Source organism: Neomonachus schauinslandi, chromosome 10, assembly GCF_002201575.2.
Source record: "Neomonachus schauinslandi chromosome 10, ASM220157v2, whole genome shotgun sequence".
NCBI classification, from domain to species: Eukaryota; Metazoa; Chordata; class Mammalia; order Carnivora; family Phocidae; genus Neomonachus; species Neomonachus schauinslandi.
The window spans coordinates 138,302,253-138,323,937 of record NC_058412.1 but is presented as its reverse complement, the minus strand read 5'-3'; the positions used below and the strand labels follow the sequence as shown (position 1 = coordinate 138,323,937).

The 21,685-nt window shown below is 56.6% G+C and overlaps 1 protein-coding gene across 1 annotated transcript in view; it reads right to left on the bottom strand.

Annotated features, from left to right (window-relative positions):
* Positions 1-17,196, bottom strand: part of MYT1 (myelin transcription factor 1) — a 37,345-nt gene extending 20,149 nt beyond the window's left edge. Inside the window, exons 1-9 of the mRNA XM_021677747.2 lie at positions 17,142-17,196; positions 16,226-16,256; positions 10,844-10,906; positions 9,908-10,155; positions 7,798-8,610; positions 5,798-5,932; positions 5,191-5,281; positions 4,068-4,181; positions 825-1,039 (exon numbers count right to left, since the gene is read on the bottom strand). Coding sequence (XP_021533422.2) covers positions 825-1,039; positions 4,068-4,181; positions 5,191-5,281; positions 5,798-5,932; positions 7,798-8,610; positions 9,908-10,155; positions 10,844-10,906; positions 16,226-16,256; positions 17,142-17,196 — 1,765 coding nt within the window. The remainder of the gene's footprint in view (positions 1-824; positions 1,040-4,067; positions 4,182-5,190; positions 5,282-5,797; positions 5,933-7,797; positions 8,611-9,907; positions 10,156-10,843; positions 10,907-16,225; positions 16,257-17,141) is intronic.
* Positions 17,197-21,685: the final 4,489 nt, after the last annotated feature.

Genomic DNA, 21,685 nt, shown 5'->3' with positions numbered 1-21,685 from the left:
GTCTCCGCGCTGACCGCCCTCCTCCTTCCCTTGTCTCCGCGCTGACCATCACAGAAGCCTGTCCACACCTGTGTGGGGGCCGTTCCCCGCCTGGCTGGTCTTCCTGCCCTGGCCCTTGTGCTGTCTGGGCTGGTGTCTCTGTGCTCTCTCTCATGCATTTACAACGCTGAGCTCTTCCAAGTGTCATCACTTAGTGTTTCCATTATTAACATGACAGAAATTCCTCACTGCTGTATTTGAGGGCCAAACACCCACTGGGAGAGGCCAGTTCCTACCTCACGGGTAAACTGGGGTGATTTTCCATTTCATATGTGTTTCCAGGGCTAATGGGCTTGCAAACCACAGACTGGTATATATTCAGTGACCAAAACAGGCAGGAAGGGTTGTTCTTGGAATGCATTTTGTTAGTACAAGTACCCAGAAAACTTGTGGCTAATATCACAACACACTATCCAGCAAGATGGTCCGCTTGCAGGAAGGCAAAGAGCTTCTCTGTCAGGGTACCTAGGCTCAGCATAGTGGTTGTCTGAGCCCCCACAGGGTGGACCACATCAGGGAAGCTATTCTTAAGCCTTTGGACATGCACACCACAAAGAACCTAGGTTTTGTTTCACAAATGGTGAAGAGGTACATCACGCTTGATGGGGAACATGGCGGCAGTAACATGGGCAAGATACAGACTCCGGGAAAGCCACCATGGTAGACATTGGGATGGCCAGGTACCCCCGGAGGAGAGATTCCCTACATGCTTCTGGCGAGGGGGGGTCCTTCCTCCCCCGTCTCCCAAACCCTACACCTCCCAGGAGTAGATCTCCCCAACTTACATTTAAAGGCTTTAGGTGAGGTTTCGCTGGTCTGAATCTTTGGGGCAAGCATGCGTTTGCCAAAAACCTGAGCGTCAAAACTTGCGTAGTCAAAGGTGACCTTGGAGAACTTCTCCAGCTCCTTGGCCAGGTTGGCCCTGGGTGTGGCAGGGGTCACACTAGGGCGGTAGCTTCCGTACGGAGGGACTTCAAGCTGCTTCACGAAGCACATAGGCCTGAGGTGCAGGACAGAGGTGCAGAACCATGAGGACAGGGCCCAGGGATCCCAAGCCCCATCCTACAGCCTGGGCAGGAAACCCTCAGAGCCCTGTGTGCACAGAGACCCTCCCCCATGTCCCACCACTAATGGGTGTCTGGGGCCTGCTCTGTATGAGAAAGAACTGCCTGTAGGGAGCAAGCAATAGAGGCCTTGAAGAAACGATGGCATGTGTCCTTGCAGACCAGAAGAAGAGGGAGGGCCTTAGACGTTCCCCCAGAACTTAGGAGGGCATGTTTCAAACAGCTCTGCTACCAGCAGTGTGAGCCCTTAGCAGGCAGGCCTCCAGGAGCATCCCTCAGAAAGTGGCCAGCCATCCCTAGACAGAATTCTCCTGGTGCAATAACACAGCTGCCCAGTGAGGAAGGAGATGGGGCATCCAGAGGGGACATGGGTACTTCTGAGGACCAGGCTCAGGGAGGGCCCCCACATAAGGTCAGCTCTTCATGGGCCAGGGGCTCAGCCCTCCACTATTCTCTGCTTGAAGTCGGTGGAGAAGAGCCCCAGGGGGGCTGAGAGGGTTGAGAGCAGATGAAAAGGTCACTGCAAGCATTGGTTCACTGTCACCGAAGCCCTTGGAAGAGCTCAGCGTTGTAAATGCATGAGAGAGAGCACAGAGACACCAGCCCAGACAGCACAAGGGCCAGGGTAGGAAGACCAGCCAGGCGGGGAATGGCCCCCACATAAGGTGTGGACAGGCTTCTGTGATGGTCAGCGCAGAGACAAGGGAAGGAGGAGGGCGGTCAGCGCGGAGACAAGGGGAGGAGGAGGACGGTCAGCGCGGAGACAAGGGGAGGAGGAGGGCGGTCAGCGCGGAGACAAGGGGAGGAGGAGGGCGGTCAGCGCGGAGACAAGGGAAGGAGGAGGATGGTCAGCGCGGAGACAAGGGAAGGAGGAGAGGCTGGGAGGACAGCACAGGAGCCAGGGCAGGAAGACCAGCCAGGCGGGGAATGGCCCCCACAGGTGTGGACAGGCTTCTGTGATGGTCAGCGCAGAGACAAGGGAAGGAGGAGGAGAGCCTGGGAGGACACCCCAAGCTCTCTTTACTCCTGACTCTGAACCAAGCAATGACTGCAGTCTGGAATTAAGAAGGGGTGGACGGTAAGGTCTCCAAGATGCCGAGTGCTGTAAGAACAGGAGCCCACTGACAGATCCCGCAACCATGAGGAAATCAGCTCTGAGCCTGGACCTTGGAAAAGCAGATGCCCCCAAGCACAAGCATTCTCCCCCCAAGGAGGGCCAGGCAGCATCTGAAGAAGTTCCGGAACAGTGCTCAGGCTCCGCCCAGGGGAGAAAAGAACCCTGAACTTAATATTGGTGCCACGTTTTGTTGGCTTCCTTGACCAGGGCTCCATCCCGCAGCAGACTTAGCATCTGTGATGCCAACAGAGGTTTGCAAAGACTCACCCCACACCCCAGGGCATGACCCTCAGAAACGTGGTCACAACGAATAAACAGAACCTGAACACAAGGCTCCTGCATCCTGGCCTCAATCGATACCATTTGAGGCTCGTCACCAAGGGCCTGGGGAAGCAAAATGTCACCATCTTGTTCAAGCCTCATGAGATATTTGTGAAGTCCACAAGATAACACTGTTGTCCACTTTCACAGGCAAACAAATGGAGGTCCAATTCCCAGGAGCACAGCCACCGTGTTGGAGCCTCTTTGCCCCCAACCCTGGGCTCACGGGGCCTCACCTGCCTGCTGGTTTGACATTTTACCAGTGACTTAGATCAAGTCAGGAAAAGACCTGGATTAGTAATGGACAGGAAGCTAGAAGGAACAGTTATAGGGTAAAAGTAAGAAGCAGCTTCCAACCATCCCAATAGCCAGCAGGTGGAAAGGAGCCAACTGGACATACAGGGCTGAAGGCACCCATGAATGGGAGTGCAGGAGGGTGAGGCCTTGGCTCTGGCCCCACCCAGAGACCCCTCGCAGGGGACCTGCAGAGCAAGCCCAGGTGGGTGGCCGGGTTCCCTGGTTGAGACTTTGGCAGGCACATGCCAGGGAAGGGACAGGGGGTTGGGTGGGCCCTGAAAGGAGGTGGGCCTCCCTCCAGACCAGGGTCCATGCTATTGCCCACGTTCGTGACTGCCTGACAACGGCCCTTGCCTCCCACATTCTCCTTTGAGAGGCAGACATGGGGCTGGGGTCTGGAAAACTGGGGAAGGGGAAGACTTATGTGAGTCCGAGTCCCTGAGAGAGACAGGAAGCAGATTGTCCACCGAGTACGGGCAGTAGGTAGGGAGTCACCCCGCTTGCCAAGAGCAAGACTCGGAGGGTGGGCTGGCCGGGGGCCAGTGCCAGGTCCCCCAGCCGGTAACTGCAGCCTTGGGCAAGGTCCTGAGACTCGGGCCTTCATGTGGCACCTACTTCACAGACTCACCTGGGTGGCGGGAGTGCTAAGCAGATGCATTCCGTATGGCCTTTCAGAAGCCCCCTTATTGCTGCCATATGTCCTGCCTCAGAACCTCTGGGGCCCCAAGCAGGCAATGCTCTGAAGGGCACCCCATGTACCCACTCCTCTCCCTCGGTTTCGGGCCCTTCCCCGGGGTGAGGGAGGTGTAGACAGGACAGCCAGGAAGGAGCAGCTCCTGGTGCGTCTGGGCGGCAGTGGCCCTCAGCTGGTGTAGCCTGCTCTCTTGAGACAGGACAGCATCTCCACAAACAAAGCCCTGAGCAATCTCAAGCGGTGAGATCAGATGCCTTTGGGGAGAGCAGGGCAGGGGCGGCTTCGTGGGTGTTCACGCCACAGCCGAAACACTGGTGAGTGCAGCAGACGTCAGACTCTGTTCTGTGCGCCCCAAAAACTACCCTGCAGCTCTGCCCCCGGGAGGTCCCCAGGGCAACTCGGGGCATCAGCACACGCATGCACACGCGTGCACGCACACACACACAAGGGCACATGCAGTCCCAGAGACACTGGGAAGACCCCTGCAGGACTTGGGGAGGCAGGCGCCTTCAGTTCTGTGACTCATTTCACTCACCTGAGGATCCTGTCTGAACTGGAGCTATTCTTGGAAGGATCTCCCGTTTGAGGCTGTTGCTTCTCATGAGATTTGGCTAATTTTTCAGCAGCAGCGATGGGACACCCAGACAAACTAGAGAAAAGGCAAAGAGGACAGCTAAGCCCTCTCCTCCAGACCCTGCCTGTCCAAGCCAGGGACCCCGGAAGCACCAGCCAGAGTGTCTCTCTCACTCTGTCCTCGAGCCCGCAAACAGCAGCTGCACAGTCAGTTTCTGTCCGGGGAAACTCCAAGCAATGACACACAAAGACCAAATATATCCTAAATGCCTTCACAGCTTTGGGCAAAGGCACCTCCTCTGGGCAGGTCTGGGCAATGGGCCTGCGGATCACCTCCCTGCCCTCCCCTCACTGCTGACTGGAGCTGCCCTCGGGACCTGCCTCTGGCTCTCGCCCCATCAGCCAACCCGGGGAAGCCCAGGGCCCCACAGGCCACACAACCTGGGTGCTGACCCTGGAGGCCCAGGCCCCTCCCAGGAAAGGACCCCGTCTAATACATCAAGGGAGCAACTTCACCTGTCAGAATTAAGCTGACTGACTGCTGGCGAGGTGACAGTCCCAACCCCACTCAGGAATCTAGCCTCTTCTCAATGAAGGGGTCTCAAAAGCTCTAGCAGCCTTTGCAAGGACATCCCATCACAGCCACGGTACCCAAGGGGCTCCGGGCAAGCGTGAGGAATATGGTCACCTCTCACTGTGCAAGATGGCAGAGAGCTAAACCTTGAGTGCCTCCCAGGAGTCTCATGTCTATCTGGGCCGTGGCACCCACAGTCTAGCCCAGAGCTTGGTCCTGGCCGGCAGAGGCCCGCCATGAGCAAAAGTCAGTGTGCAGAGGCTCCCCAAACATCAGCAGGACTCACAGCCTGCACCTGGCTTTCCCCAAGGGCAGGAGGCCTCTCTGAAGGGCATATACCCATCCCTCCAGCTGCCCTCTGGTCTCTAAGGAAACCCCCCAACAGGGACCAGACCTCTGACCCCCCACCAAGAGGCCTGCCCTGACCTGGCACCCATCCCAAGCCGGGGCACACACACGAGGCCCAGCCCACCCCACCACGGCCCTCGCCATGCCTGGCTCCCCTCAGTACCTTCTGTGCGTGTTGCGGTTGCTGTTCACGTGGCCTTGGCCTGTACAGCCAGGAGTCGGGCACTTGAGCACATTCTCATGCATAGCCAAGACTGTAAGAGAACCAGAGGGAGGGACAGGTGAGCACAGCCCAGGAAGACGTAGGAGCCCCATCTGAAGTCTGCAACTTTGTAGGAGGACGGCAGCTTCTAGCAGCAACCCGGGAGGGCCCGCAAGCCTCAGCCCTGTCAGGCTGTGCTCCCTCCCACTGTGGCCCCCTGCCTCCCTGGGGCAGAAACCAACTTGGCCTCAAACCCTCTGGTTGTTCTGTGATTTGCCTTTGAAATGCATGTTCACAAGCACTGCCTCTAGCCAGAAGTGAGGACAGGCTCTCTCCTTGTGCCCTTCGGAGCACAGGAGGCTGGCTCTTCCCTCGCAGGCCTCCTGGGGGCCCTGACACGGGCTGCTCTCTCAAGGTGGGTAACTGGGCACACTCCATGTCACCAGCCTCGTAGGACTCAAGTTTGGGCATCTGCCAATCAGAAAGGGACAGGGCCCTGGGTGACTCCTCCTCCATGTGAACACCATCCAAGCAGCAGAGACGGCCTGAGCTATGCACAGCTACTCACTCTCCGGGGGGATCCTGTCCTTGTGGGGGCAACCAGACAGGCTTCGGTGGTGAGGGTACAGCCCTGTAACGTGGCCAGTGCCGTCACAGCCTGGTGTTGGACACTTGATCTCGCGCTTCTCAGCTCTTGAGGGATCTAAACACACAAGACACATCAGTTAGAGAGTAGCCAGAAAGCAGCGTTGTGGGTGGCAAGTTGGGGAGGAGGACGGGACAGCCATGGTTCGTCATTCACGCTGTCCAGAAGAGAGTGGCCAGACTGCCCAAGAGCCCGGGAGGGACCGGGGCTGGATAGTTCTGGGGAAGCTGGTCTACATCAGCCGTCCTCATGGAAAGTTGTCCCACATAACAGGATGTGCGTCATTTTAAAGAGGAGGACCCAGGTGGCAGCCGGCGCCCTCTATCCCTGCTCCTGTTGATACTGTGTGAATCCCGCTGGCTTCAGTGTGGGGGTCATGCCTCCAAGAGCCCCCATGCCTAGAGGTCCAGCCTCTGCACAGAGTCGTGAAAAATGGGACAAGTTCCTTGCCGGGATTTGGATTTGGATTTAACAAAACGAGGAGGACAAGAAGTTAACTTGCCAACAGCCGCGTGACTAATAAACGCATGGGCAGAAATTTCAACTCAAATCTCAGTCGCTGACCTCATCTAGCCTCCTGGGCCAGGAGATGTCACTACTGGGTGTGAGGGCCAGAAAAGAACACCTGTCAGAGAACATCTGTCAGGACACGGATGATGCCCAGAGCAGAGCCGATGTCCCAGAGAAATTCCTAGGTGGAGCCGTCGCCTCTGGGAGAATGCAGAAGTCACACAGCCGCACTCAGAACTCCCACCCTAGGCAAGGCAGAAACCCAAGGGGGTTCTGAAGTGCAGGACCCCTGGCTCTGCATCTCCACGTTCAAACGGGCAGGAAGTTGGACGTTCCCCAACCCAGCAGGCAGGGTCATCACCAACCCTTCCGCAACGCCTGCTTCCTGAACTGCCATTGCCACCACACAGACCCTGTCTGGGGCTCACGCTGCATCAGTCCCTTGGTGTGAGCCTTGTCTCTCCCACTGCCCGGTGCTTCCAGCCCGGCCATCTGCCTCACCCTGAGGCTCTGTCCCCTGGGTCCATGCCCTCAACTCTATCCCTGAAGGCAGGGCCCCCAACGTCTGTTCCCACAGGTCTGAGTCCCCCAAACACCTGGGCCTGGGGCTGTCACTCTGCCTGTGTCCCCCAGCCATGCACTCCTCAACAGTGTCCCAGCGATGTCTGCCCTGATCTGTGAGCCCCAAGCCCGCCACCTGCAGACTGATACCCCACACAGGCCCCAACACCTGTCCTAAATTTTGTCACCTTTACTTGGGTCTCCGTGCATCTGTGTCCCCTCAAGACCTTGCCGGTCTGAATTGAACTCTCAAGCAGCTGTCCCCCATATCTGTGCCACCCTAAAAGGGGGTCCCCTTGACAGCTATCAATGTCCTCATCTGGTTGAAACAATGTCCTCATCTGTGTCCCCTCAGCTGTGTCCCTCAGTATCTGCCCCAAGCCTGTCTCATGTGAGTATCCCCAGGAAATCTGTGCCCTGTGTCCCCACCTACCTACCGACTGGGCTTCCCCAGAGCTCACTCAGCTCTCTCCATGACCCAGATATGTCCTCCCAGGGTCTGCCTGTGTCTCTCCATGACCACGCAGGCCCCCCGGGCTGTGGCTGTGCTCCCGGAACCAGCTCACTGTCCCTCCCACCCTCCTCCTCCCACCTGGAGCTCTGCTTCTCTCTCTGGATCACCCTATGTGAGCAGTGTGAGCCCGTTTCCTCAGTACCAACAGCCAGTCTGTGGCTGTGTGTATGTTTGTCCTTTGTCTGCCCCTGCCAGCCCTGCCTCCAGTCTGTAAGGGCCTCTGGCCATGCCTCTCACTCAGCCTGCTTCTCCATGCCCAGTGGGGACAGGGAGGCGCTACCCATCTCTGGATGGAGGGAAGAAGGATGGGTGTGCAGGGCCCGGCCGCCAGCCCTACCTTTGCTGCAGTAGTTCTTCCGGGCAGCATCCAGGGGCCTCACCGCCTTCCCAGGCTCACCGGGGCCCAGCTGGCCCTGCTCGGTGGGTGGGCAGCCTGGCTCGCAGATGGCTTGTACCTGCTCAGCCTTCAGGGCAATAGCCTGCTCCAGGAGGCCCAGGTTCCCACGTGTCATCATGTCATACATCTCCGACTCGTCCGTGACCGCAGACTTCTGGGAGCGCGAGTCTTCGTCCTTGCCGTCGTCAGAGTGCACCTCCACTATGACAGAGTACTCGGGCTTGGGGCTGGGAGAGGCCGGATGCCGGAGTTCGGGGGCCTTCTGGGTGGGGGCAAGGGGGGCATCCTCCTGGCAGATGACCTCAGGAGCGGCTACCTCCTCCTCCTCCTCCTCTTCCTCCTCCTCCTCCTCCTCCTCTTCCTCCTCCTCCTCATCACCCGGGGCGACTTTCATCTTGCTGGACTCCTCACTGGCCACACCCTCCACGGACTGGGGACAGAGCTGCTCCTGGGAGCGCTCCCTGGTGACTCCCACGACTTCCCCTGTATCCTCTGGGGGGAGGAACACGTCCTTCTCGCCCTCATCACTGGTGGCCCCTTCCTCAGCCTCCTCCTGAACCAGGTGCACAACACCTGGGCCCGGCTTGGCCACCTGGTCCAAGTCCTCCCCAACTAGGGTATCTACAGCGATTTGGCCCAGGTTTAAGAGCGAAGTGGCGATGATCTCCTGGTAGCTGCTGTAGCTGCCCTTGGCGGGGCCCGCGGAGCTGCTGACGGGCTTGGGTCCGAAGTGGGGCTTGACAGGGGCCCTTCCTGCACAGAATCAGAAAGGCGTGAGAGGAGCACAAGGGGCACCCTGCCCCGACACAGCCTGGGGAACACAAAACCCCCGGGGAGGAAAATGTGTCGGCTGCCTGGAACTTGGAGACGCCACGAACTTGTTTTAGGGGGAGAAGGAGTAGAGTCACCACTGTGTTTGAAGCTGAGAAATACTCTGATATTCCTCACTAATGGTCCTCCCCTTTAGGGCTACTTTCTCAAATCAGGTAAACCTGCATTTCATAAAATGGAACTTAAAGAATACAACGGATTTTAAAAATTGCTTCACGAACGCAAAGCAGAAAACGAATTTATGCTTTATACCTCTTAACTGCCATGACTATGTTGCAGTGGGTGCTCACCACACACAGGCCCTGTGGGATGGCCGACAAGGACGCCCAGGGTGCAGGAGTGGGCCTTGCCGTCCGCCCATTCCAGGAGGGGACCAGCCGGGGCTGGTGCCCAAACCCCAAACTCCCTCCTCTGTAAGAAAGCAGGCAAGCTAGTCCTTTCTCCCTAGAGCCCATGGGGCCACACACCACTTCAAGCATAACCAGAGACCCCCAGGAGGGAAGCAAGTGCGAGGACTCTCCCTAAGGATTGGCTCCTAAATGAAATAAAAATCCATCTCAGACCCTGCAAGGTCAAAAGACACAAGCACCTTGGGGGCCCTGGGGCGTTGGGACCTCAGGTCTCAGTCACACCCTCAGGACTCTGAAGTCTGCCAGACTGGGGGGCACATGGACACTTCCCTCCAGAACCTGGGCCACTTTTACACCAGCATTTGCCAAAGTCTGGGTGCCCCCCCCCCAGGGAAGAAAGTGCATCAGGGAATCCCTTCGGTTCCCCATCCCACCCCAGGCTTCCCTGGATGCCCCCAAACAGTCTCACCTGATGCCAAGCAGACCCCTCACCCCCACCCCCAGCTGCTCTTCCCTGGGGCCAAGTGGAGCGGGGGGGGGTCTGTCTGAGACCCCCTCCCCCCATGCACGGACGCACAGCCCATGTCCATCTGTCCATCCATCTTTCCCATGCACACAGACACACATCCACACTCACACACACAGTGTTCACAGAGATGCGCCCACAGGCCCCTCAAACGCCCTGTACCAGCCCCTCTCCAGGAAGCCCCAACAAATGTCAGGACAAGACCTCGCTTGTTCTCAGGAAGGGCTTCCTCGGCGGCCCTTTCACTGACTCGGAATGGGGCCCCCTCCCCACTCACAGGCTGCGATTCTCCAGGGCCACACTAAGCGCCCTTTATTTCGGGGGAGAAAGAGCCACAAAGCACCTTCAGCTGGCTCAGGACGATGAATCTCCTCCTGTCCTGACATTTCAGCCTCGTCCTCCTCCAGAGTTCCTTCCGATTCATCTGAAACAGAGGCGTCCTTCACCTCGGCGTCCTCACTGCCATCGGTGTCCACGCTGTAGCCCTCGTCCAGAGCCAGCTTCAGGGGGTGGGACTTCCGCGTGGATGCCAGGTGCTCGGCCTGGGCCCCCTCCAGCTTCCTCTTCTTGGCCAGAGGGCAGCTCTGCAAACTGGGAGGAAGGGGACCAGGGCCACCCTGTCAACACTCTCTGGGAGTCCTTCCGCCCGCTCTCCACCCTCGGCAGCCACGCTCCCTGTTGTGAAAGCTTGTCTTTACATCTCATCACTATCCCTCAGTTAAAAGCCCCACATTCACAACAGGCAGGTTGATGTGCTTAACAATTTACATGAACTGTCCACGTCAAAAACTCGTGATGTGCTTTAAATTACATCTTGTTCTTCTCTCAAAAGACCTAACTTCAGAGGCTCTGTCCACACCATTCCCCCTGTGGGGAAGAGGAGGGCACTGGTGCTCTGTCAGACCCAGCCCACTTCCTCCCACCAAGCAGGCCATCAGGATGCCCTGGGCCCTTCCTTCTCCACCTCCAGACCCTGCACACCCTCACCCACCCGCAGTCAAGCTAAACGGCCACCCCCCCCAGGATGAGAACAGTGACGACCAAGTGGCAGCTGATTGGGGTCACCCCGATGCGTGGCAGGTCTGCTCTGAGCTCTGCCCCACGGACTCATCCAGCCTTGCAGGCCCCAACAGAGAGACCCCGGGTTGACACGCCATGGCCCTGTTGGCCTCAGCAGCCGCAGGCACAGTTGAAATGTTCTAGATCTACAAAAGGGCCCAGAGAGGGAGAGGGGCTCCAACACCTCACAGCCCAACCTCTCTCCCAGGAACCTCCTTACCTGCGGTGCCTGGAGTACTTGCCCCGGATGTGTCCTGAGCCAGTACATCCTGGGGTGGGGCAGCTGGGGGGAGGCAAGCAGGGGTGGTCACTTGGGGGAAGGACCCGCCCACCCCAGACCCTCACCCTGGGGAGCAGGAGATTGTCTCCAAACAGTGCATCTCAGAATGGCTGCTTGCAGTTCACTAAAAATTAATGAAATATCTCACCCCATTTAAATAAACGAATGACTCATTACAATTTTATGAGTGTGTTTAATTAAAGATCTGTATGTATGAGATCAAGACTTCCAACATCGGTGTCTCCTAGACGGCTTCTTTTCTCTGTGGATAAGTCTTTCCCACTGCTGGCAAACTGCCGTCAGGCTTCCAAGCAGCTGGGAAACAGGAAGCTCTGTGGAGCGCCCAGAACCAGCACCTGAGGCTGGCCCGAGGGCAAAGCAGGCCATCTCTGGTGCTTTGAGGCCTGCAGCCCCTGCCAGGCACACCCTTGGCCTGGCAGAGTGAGCAGGTGCCTCCAGGCAGGAACGGCTCAATGTAGACATGCAGGCCTGGCCCAAGCTACAGGACTCCTCCAGAACCAGCAGCCTGGTACAGGGTGGTGAGGCCAGGTGGGCTGATGACCCAAGGGCTACCCATAGACGTGGCTGGGGGAGCTGCACGGGGATGAAGGCGAGGCCCCCAGGAGTTCCTCACCCTCCACTGTCATCTGTCTCCCCACTGAACCAAACCACAGAAAGCCCTGGAAACTTCTGATCATGGGCACAGGGTATGCCACCCAATCCTGGAGTCCACTCCATGCAAGGCCAAGATCCTGTGGGCTGCTGGGCACGTCCACGGACCACAGACAGCAAGAAGCGGACATCACCTCCTGTTCCAGAGTGGCAAGCTAATGCCCAGAGAAATGGCAGAACACATGGGAACCTCTTCCCATCACTGGTGCCCCCTCTTTGGAGGGGCCATCCCAAGGTGCCCAAGATGGGAAGACCTTGTTTTTAACAGGATTGGCATCACAGGGTCTGAGCTCCCCACCTCAGATCAGGCTCTCCCAGATCCTGCGAGGGAAGAACAGGGTGGGCCCCAGGAGGGGCAAGGCCCTTGACCTCTGGGTAGACACGTCTGATGGTTTCTAATTTGATTGATCACGGGCCTGACTGCAATGCACTGTGGGGCTCATCTGACTCATGGACGGGTCAGGGAGAAACAGGACAGTCGATGGAGGCAGAGCCCCACCCACCCTGAGCTCAACAGCAGCTTCTGGCGGGAGCAGCGGTCTCCCTGCAGCCCTCCAAGCTGGGGCCACCATGGCTGATCTTAGGGCTGGTTTTCATGATTTTAAAAGGAAGAAAGGAAAGGAGGAAGGGAAGAGAGAGAAGAAAGGGAGGGAGGAAGGGGAGAGGGAGGGAAGACATGCCACATTTTATTGTGGATTTCCTTTCCAGACAGACAGGACTTACTGCTGCCCCGGGCCTGTCTATACTAAAATCGATGCCCCACGCTTGCTTTCTCTCTCTCAAGAGCTAGCTTTGAGACTCTTCACAAAAGGTCCTTGTTACTGGGGATTTGAAGCTGAGGTCCAATTAGCCGATTAATCACTGAGTTAACCAGGCAATTACGTAACAGCTGCTGTGGAGCCCTGTAGGCCACGGGCACTGCCCCTAAACACGTCACCAGCTCCGAGCCACACCTCCAGCCACCAGTTCCCAAGAGTCCTGGCCTCCAGCCCAGGCAGCAGCAGGACAGGCCGAGAGCCCACACGTCTGGAGCAGGTGAGGACCACTGCGGGAGAAGAAGCTGGAGCCCCCGCACTCCTGCTTTCCACGACGCGGCGACGGGAGACCTGGCCGAATGCCCCACGGTTCGCACCGTTTCCCCTACAAGCGCGCCCAGGGTGACATCACTGGTGCCCCCAGGGCCCTCGGGGCCAAAGTGAAGAAGCAGCACCAGTTCCAGACCTCAGGAGCCTCTTCCCAGCCTGGGGGAGGAGGCAGATGCAGCCAAACCTTCTCCCTGAACTCCCCCATGTAGTTCCCTGGGTGTGGCAGAGACAGGAACATAGGCAGGGAGGCTTGCAGAGGGCCTGCTCACAGTCAGCACGGGGCAGAGTCCTGGTGACAGCTTTGGGGCATCTAACCATAAACAACAGGTGTCAAGGGAAGTCAAGGCCGAGGCCAGGAAGAACCAAATCCCAGCCAGAGCCCTGAACTCAGCTACCACCCCTCAAAGGGACTGACTTCCCTCCAGCCCCCTGGAGGCAGGTGGAGGACCCCCCTCCATTCCCATCTGTCCCCTAGGCAGGAGCTGGTCACTGGCTCAGAGGAGGCCCTCAGGTAAGGGAACCCGGATGCAGGTATGGCAGATGGGCAACTCTCCTCGAACTTGGAGACAACCCTGAAGGTGCTCTGGAAGGGGTCCGACGGCTTGCACCTGCAGAGGAGGCAGATGCCTCATCTTCCCACTAGCCAACACCTCCGAAAGAGCCACTACAAGGTTGTGTGGCAGCAGATGGTCCCAGACTAAGACACAAATGGAAGTGTCTACCGGTTATTCACTGATGCAAAGGAAAAACCACCAGGTCTGTTTGCTATCTCTTGGGCACTCGGTGTTAAATCCAGGGCACAGAGAAGCAACGTGGACTCCAGAGGTGGGAGAAGGCAATCAGAGCCCTGATTGCTCCTGGTCAGCCTCCTGCTCAGCTCAGCTCCTAACAACCACCATGCCACTACCCCAAGAGCAAGCAGCTTCCTGGGAGCCTGCTTGAGCTGGGGAAAATACAAACTGGGGCAGGGGACAGTGGCCAAATTCTGGGACAGGGAGGCAACCGTCCCTCATCCATGGAGCAAGTCCCACGGTAGAGCTTCACCCTAACTCGGCTCTCCCTTCCAGTGATTCTGCATAAATTTATCTAACATCATGACATCCTGCTCCAGGTCATGTTCTCCCTGCACTGACGCCCACGGTGTAAGCCTCACCGGGACAGGGCAGAGGCACCGGTGAGCTGGGGAAGACAGCCCGGCTTGCGGTGTCTGTCCATCCTCACGGCGTAGAGGTGCCCCTGGGGCTGATGTGCGCAGCTAAGGAGTGAGAAGCATGAGCGCACCACAGATCACAGCCCCAGGCGTAGCTCACGGCCCGCGAGCCGTGGGGACACAGGAGTGACAGGCACCTTCCAGGCAGGACATGTGCGATTCTTTGGCATAGACTACTCCACTCAAATCCAAGCAGCCATTCCCCAAAACTTGAGGAATTGTTGAAGATCTTGTTGCTAAAACATTAATGTCAATGCATTCATCCCTAGTTTCTCCATTAAAAACTGTAACAGTCTCACCATTACCGAGGAAGTAGGTTGAGACCACACGATTACTGAAGGTGCTCATATAATCCTCTCATGGCTGGATCCTCTCTGAGAGTATTTCAAAACAATTCTATCTTCAGAGTCATTTTTGCTTCTGCTATTTCAAAATTATGAGAGCAAGCTCTTTGGATCTGCCTTTGCAAGTTCCTCCATAACTTTATCTGTTGCCAAAATTAATTGCTGTTACCAAAACCCAGAGCTTCCTCGAGTCCTATGCCCAGCCTCCTCCCCTTCACTGTCCTGAAGATGTCCTCTGCTGAGCATCACATGCCCAGGGGAAGTGGCGCCTCCTCCTGGAAGCCTTCTCTCCCCTCCGGGTGTCCCCAGCCCCTTTGAGCATCCACTGGTCCACCCGTCAGAGGGCGCCTCCCTTCCAGGGACCGTGTTCTGCAGAGCTTCCAACTGGCCTTTCCACCCTCACCCTCGCGCCCTCTGACCTGGGCTTGGGCTTTGAGCAGTACATGTCTGATCCAGCTCTTCTGCTCAAACTGGAACCCTCCGAGCCTCGGTTTCCCTTCACCAATGAGATAACAATAGCACCAGGCAGTGCCTCCTGAGAGCAAAACTGGGCTGTGCAGCCACTGTAGAGCCCGTCACAAGCCTGAGCACCCGGCCTCCCTCTGTGCCCCTTCCCTTCTGTCCCTAACTTACAGCCTCAAAGGTTAGAGGGACGTTGGGACACTCTGGGCTCCTCTCACTGTCCTGATTGGCAAAAACCAGCCATCAACAACTCTGGTGAAGAATGAGACGGCCCTGGCCCCAGACTTCTTCAGTTTGGTGAGAATCTTTCCCCCTGAGAATTAGGAAGCCCTGAAGCTCCAGATGCGTGCAGTGTCACAGGAAAGACTACTCCAGGCTGGGGGCAGAGGGCCCTCAGAAACTGGAATGTTCTGTGTGTCCCCAGCTAGGAGTCCAGAAGCTCACAGAAACCCCACTGAGGTGTGGTCGTCCCTCTTGGCCCCTCCACGTGGGCAGAGCGCCACACCAACGAAGCCCTTGCCAGCCGTCTCGGGATGCTGGGGGCTGAGGGCTCTGTGGTGTGCTCTGTGGGAAAGAAGGTGGGCTTGGAGCCCTTCTGTCCCCCAAGGACAAGCCTCTGGCAGGTCGGCTCTGCTGCAGTCCAAGCCTGGCTTCGTCTTGTGGGGAATTTGTGACAATTAAAGGGGGCCCCTGATGCCCACCTGACACGCTGCGACCCTCCACGAGCACCACTTCCCTTTCTCCTTTCCTGTTAGAGCAGGAATACACTGGCACTCCCTCTCCTCAGAAAACAGGGGGATCTGAGGCTGGTTTTCCTTGTCGGTTACTGGACATCATCAGCACTGTCTAAGCAAAACAGCACCAAGAGCCTGAAGTTCGAAGGTCGTGTGGGTGGTTCTTGGACAGCCCTGACACACCAGCCTGGGTGGGCTTTCTCTCTGGTCACCCCCCGCTCCAATTCCAGGGGCCAATCCCAGGACAGAAGCCAGCAGGTAAGGGCAAGTCGACCTGGCCCCTCCCGCTTGGACCCAGCAATCCCTACAGTGGGCTGTCCTCCCTTCCTCCTCAGGATGCTCATCCCTGGTGAGATGTGACCTAGAATCTGCAAAGTCACAGAGCTCAGCCATTGGAGGTCACCAACACACCAACCACTGTCAGCACCTGGAGTCCATGGATGACTAGGGACCTCAGCAGCCTGTTCTCTCATCTCTGGCCAAATGGGGCTTCCGGCCACCAGACACAGAAGCCTTTGTGAGAGCCCCCTAATACAGCACCTTGTTGTTGGCTGGGGACCATGGTGACAGGCAGGTCCTGGTGGTGACCAGGGGCCAGCACATCTGTGCCCCTGTCTCAAGGCTGGCTGCGTGGTAGGGCCGAGACAGAGGTGGGAGAGGGCAGAGGCAAGGTGAAGACAGTGGGACTCATGGCAAGGAGGAAAGGGGTTCAGGAGTACAGGTGGGCAACACAAAGTGCCCCATGTGGGACATTTGGGGTGTTCGGGGGTCACAAGCATGCGCAATGCTGGGTGCTAGCAGAAAGCCTTTCTTACCTGAGGTCGGCACCTGTGGGCTCTGGGGGCACTGGGTGAGAGAAAGAGAGAAACAGGGAAACACATGTGGGAGTCCGAACTGAAAAGGCACATTGTCCTCATTGCACAGATGGAAAAAAGCAGAGGCAACCCCAGTGAAAACTGAACCCCATCCTTTCCTGACCTCCTGGAATGTCCCGCAGGGTCCAGTGGAGTGAGCTGCCACCTCTCCCCCGATGCTTGCACCAGACTCCCCGCGAGAGGCTGGTGGTTTTGCAGAGTGGGTCAGGTGCCCCCACCTAATGCCGGCTCTCCTGGCCTTCAGGGCCAGGACAGTATCTCGTTCTCTAATTGCAGCTGGAAGTCAGCTTCCGACAGGAAACGTGACCCAGCAGATGAAGCTGGACGGAGAGAACCAAGCGGCTGGTCCCTGGTGATGGGGCCACTGGGGGTAAAAATGCACAGGCATCCAACTGAGCCGCTCACCCGAGAAGCTCAGCGTTCTGGCCACTCCACGCACGGGACATGCAGCCATGGCCCAGTGTGTGCTTACGGTGCCAGGGAGGTGAGCCGGCTAAGGGATCCCCCCCAGCCCACTGCCAGTTCCCTTCAGCACCAAGACTGACATCCTGGGAGGGCAGGATTCTGTGGCAGAAGCCTGGCAGCATTTCAACCCCAAACAGAAAGGTCTCCTGACTGAGCTTTGCCTTCCCCACTCTGTGGAGCCGTCTGCCTCCTCACCTCCACCCAGGCAGGTTTGTCTGGACCCCACAGCAGACCTCTCAGGCACCAGACATCATGGGCCCAAGTGCACAGGAGGTAGGAGGGAAGGAGCGCCCAGGGCCTGGCCACCACTGTGGGCTTCTGCTTTCCTGAGCAACGCAGCATTTGCTGCTTTAGGACCTAGGACTCACTGCTGGGAGGGGGCGGCACTCACCTCGGAGGGCCTTGGAGCGCGTGCGAGCCCGCTTATCCTCATTTTCTAAGCTCATCTGCAAGCAAGAACAACTGCGATGTTAACGGAGGCCAAACACAGAACCACCCCCAGAGGGCTGCGCAGGGCCTGCAGCTGAGCTGGCCACGGTGAATCTGTGACACAGAAAGGCAAGGGGTGGGCTCGCAGGAGGAAAAGACCTGAGACCCCGGGGGCAACAGGCCTGGGTCAGGTGCTTCAGGGGGGAGACCACGGCTCCTGGCCCTGTTCCCGGCCCTGCTCCTGGCCCTCGCACTGCCCCCACGTTTCCACCTCCACAGGAACCTCAAGCAAGAGCCCTGCCCCACCTGCTGGATCCTCGTGGATGGTAGGATTCTTGGCACATGGTCTCCTGGCAAGGCTGAGGAGCACCACCCACTGCTCACTTGGGGGTGCCAACCGCTCATGCTTCATGGCAGGTCACCAGCTGGGCGCCAGGGCCTGGCTTCCCACTGGAGTGAGTGCCCCACCACACTAGGGTCATCCTCTTAGAAACAGACGGAAGGGACCCGAACGGGCCTCCACAAAGTGTCCAGAAAATGAATGACTTCAATTTCTACCACGTGCCATCCTGGAGGGAGCCCAGGAACAGGCGGCCTGAGCTCAGGAACCAGACCATCCCTAACATGAGACGGGACGTGCTCACAGAGTGTGTGTTCCCAGAAGTGAGGTACCACCACCCAGTGGGAACAGAACGCAAGTCAGCACAGTGCTTTCAATGTCCTGGCAGCCACATTACAAATGTAAAAGGACACATGATGTGGATTTTAGTACTAACCCTTACCTAGCCCAATCTACCCAAAACATTATCATTTCAACAGTAATCAATGAAAAAAACTGTGAGTGGGATGCTGTTTTGTGCTAACTCATAGAGACCCTGCATGTCTCCTGGACTCACAGCACATCTGAGATCGGCTGGCCACATGCCACGGGCCCGTGGCCGTTGTGCTGGACAGTGTGGCTCTAGACGTGGGAAGCAGTCTCAAGTGGAAGCCAGCTTCGGGCAAGAATGCAAGCCAAGGGGCGCCTGGGTGGCTCAGTCGTTAAGCGTCTGCCTTCGGCTCAGGTCATGATCCCGGGGTCCTGGGATCGAGCCCAGCATCGGGCTCCCTGCTCCGCGGGGAGCCTGCTTCTCCCTCTGCCACTCCCCCTGCTTGTGTTCCCTCTCTCACTGTCTCTCTGTCAAATAAATAAAAATCTTTAAAAAAAAAAAAAAAAAGAATGCAAGCCAAGGGGCCATCTGGACAGGACACACGGGCCACCCTCCCAGGGATGTCACTTCTCCCAGGAGTGGGTGAGTGGGGCGTCCCAAGGGGGACAGGGCACCCCACACGGTGCAGACCCCTCACCTCCTCTGGCCACCCCACCTGAGCCCATCAGTGCACCCCCACATTCCCTGCCCCTGACCAACTTCCATGGGGAACACTGTCCACATAGTCCTGTGAGGGAGTCAAAGAAGAACCCTCAGGAGGGTGAAGCCTGGGGACAAGGGTCACAGGGAAGCCCGAGGACAGGATGCCCCCTGGGGCTATAGGTCATCACATAGAATCTTGGACCTATGTCACCCATGACAAATCCGGGCAGATAGGTAATGAAGAGGTAGGGGGTAGGTGGGACCCCCGAAGTGCTCCTTGTCTCTGAGGCCAGGTGGGGAGGGGCCTCTTTCTGGCAGGGTGTGTCCTGTGCGTCCCATGAGCCCCACAGGGCTCACCACCTGTCCCTGTGGTCAGGAAGGGGAGGGAGCAATTCCATCTGTCCCAGGCCATAACCAAGGCTTGTCAAAGGCCAGGCCAGGCAGCAGGAGAAAGGAAGGAAGGGCAACAGAAGTGGGCTTTAGAGCCCAGAGACCTGCAAGAGACAAGTCTGAGCTCTGAGGTACAGAGGACCCGCCAAGGATAGGAAGGGAATCCCCCCGATTAGGAAGATGAAATTTGCAAAGTGAACCTCCCCCACAGGCGGCACTAACATACAACGATTTATGTGATTTTTTAAGGAAGAAAAACCAAAACCTGGGGTAATTTATGCAACCTGTCGACCCCAGGCTGCAGAGCCCAGTGTCAGGGGCTGTGCGTTTATTACAGCCTTCCAATAGCACGGAAGACAATTACTATAATCTCTATTTTTAAAGCAGAGGTTCCCCGTGGACCAATGACTCACATTTAAAGTGAAGAGAGGGGCAGGTGTCAAAGGGACTTCATTACATTTATGAGCCTTCAAATGTCATCTGCACTGAGCCCAAGCGCAATGCCTTCCCATGTAGGCCGCACAATGGAGCTAATGCGTCTGATTGCCAGGCGCCTGCTTTCAGCTGAAATGCAATCTACAGCCTTTTTTTTTTTTTTTTTTTGTCAGTTTTCCCAAGGAAATTGGCAATCATTCTGCTAGGTTAAAGCGTGCCTTGGCAATTTGGATTTCCTGCAGATAAATTATTCAAAGAGCACAGAATAGAGAGGGTTGCAGGGATGCGTAATGGGCGCTGCTTGCAAACTACGAGCTCCCATTGATGAAGCTAACAGCTGTGACATTCATTTTGCTGAGCACCTTTCCATTTGCAATTTATCTGCATCAAATGGTCAATAAGTGAGAAGTTCTCTTCAGTGCCTGTAGCTTTGATTTTAAAAGGGGGGGGGGGAAGCTCAACCATAGGAGGAAAAACAGGTTAGCTCTTTAATATGAGAATGAATCTGTGAGAGGGTGATGTAGGACATCAACAAGGAAGCGGGGAGACTTTGATTTCTGGGCTGTTTGAAAGGAGCAGTGGTGGCTGCCTCGGAAGCGTCTGGGCAGAGCTGTGGTAAAACCAGCTCCACTCGATGTCCGTTGTTTTCCTTCCTAGAGAGCTGAGAGTTCTTCAGAGGTGGGTTCTCTGATGGCCTCCCTCCCTGTGTTGTAGATGGAGAACCAATGCCCATACAGCCCAGCATCACCTGGGATCATGCTACTACTTGGCTTCCTAGCAGCCCCCAGGGCCTTCTGTCCCTCACCACACAAAGGCAGGCCACTCATCGGTGCAAAGACGAGACACGTCCCAGTGTTTCACTGATTTATTTTTAAGAACCCTTCACTTGTTCCAAGCACAAGTTATTTCCCAGAAATAACGGAATGGTCTCTCACCTGCAGGGCGAAAAGGCCCCCTTGTCACAGCCAAGCCAACCTCAATCCCCACTCTCACTGCGGGGCAGTGATCTCTCTCAAGAGCATCGTCTGTGCTCTGTCTCTGTGAGCCACCTTCATTCTGCCACCAGGAGCCTGTCTTACAGCTTCCCTGTGCTCCTTAAACCATCACTCCACTCTAATTAATATTTCAATAGTTCTGTCTTCAATGGGAAAACTATGGGGAGGAGAATCATTTACAAATGCAAATACACCCTGTTTTGCCACATCCATTAACCAGAGAGAATTGTCTTTTCATCCTTCCTTTTAACTTGCTTTGTTAGTGCCATATAATGGGTCTCACTCAAGAAGGTGTTACTATTTTGTTCTGTTTTGTATTTCTTTATAAAGTCAAGATTCATCACATAAGCTCTTTTTAAATATAAACGGTTCTCACAACATCATTCTACAAAGACCAGCCCCTTTTCAGATCCATCTGCGTAGCACCCTTGCCAAAACTGAGTTCCTAAGTTGGACATTTACAAACTTGGGGACCAAAAAAGCAAATGCAGTAATTATGCAGCCTTGAAACCCATAAATTTGTCTGGATTCTCAGAAATGCACTCAGAAGCCAGACACACAGTCAGGAAGAAAGCAGAGAGAGACTCTCAATGTCCAAGAATGCCCAGTCCGAGATTTTTCACAAGGTGTGTGATGAGGCCCAACAGACTTTGTGCCAATCTTTGCCTTTACCCTCAGAGGCCGGCTCTGCCTCCTGACCCCCCCAACCCACCCCCAAGTTCAGGAACATCCGTGGTGGTCACTGGAGGGGTCCCCCTCCCCCCTCTCTCTCGTACATTCTCCTTCTCTCCCTCCCTCACGTCTTCTGGGCTCTTCCCAGGTCCTCACAGCTCCTCTCCACCCTATGCATGTCCCTGCTCTTCTGCATGGATGGCTAAGGGTGGGACAAAGAACAGAATTCATGCTGAAATTGTCCTGCCTCCACAGCCCCTGCAGGTGTCCTGGCAGGAGGCGTGCGGGCCTCAGTAGCCAGGTGGCAGGGTCCTCACCCTAAGGGAGAGCTCAGGAGGGAGGGCACTGTTCAGACTTGGGAGCCTGGGTGGGAGTAAGGAGGCTCAGGGAGTCAGTGAGGACCTGAGTGTCTTAGGGGTGATGGCCTCAGGGTGGGAGGTGCTCCAGTCCTGGGAAGCAGGAAACGTCCCTGGGTGGCCTCTCAAAAGTCAGGCCTGTGCCTCCCATTTCCCACCTTCTCCCCCTCACTCTCCATTCTGTGCCTGTTCATTTCCCTCGTGGTCCTCATCTCAATGTGAACACCCAGTCATGTTTTCAAGGTCACTGCCTCTCCTACAGGGCTTCATTCACTGCCCAGCACATATTCTGTAAGGACGGACAGA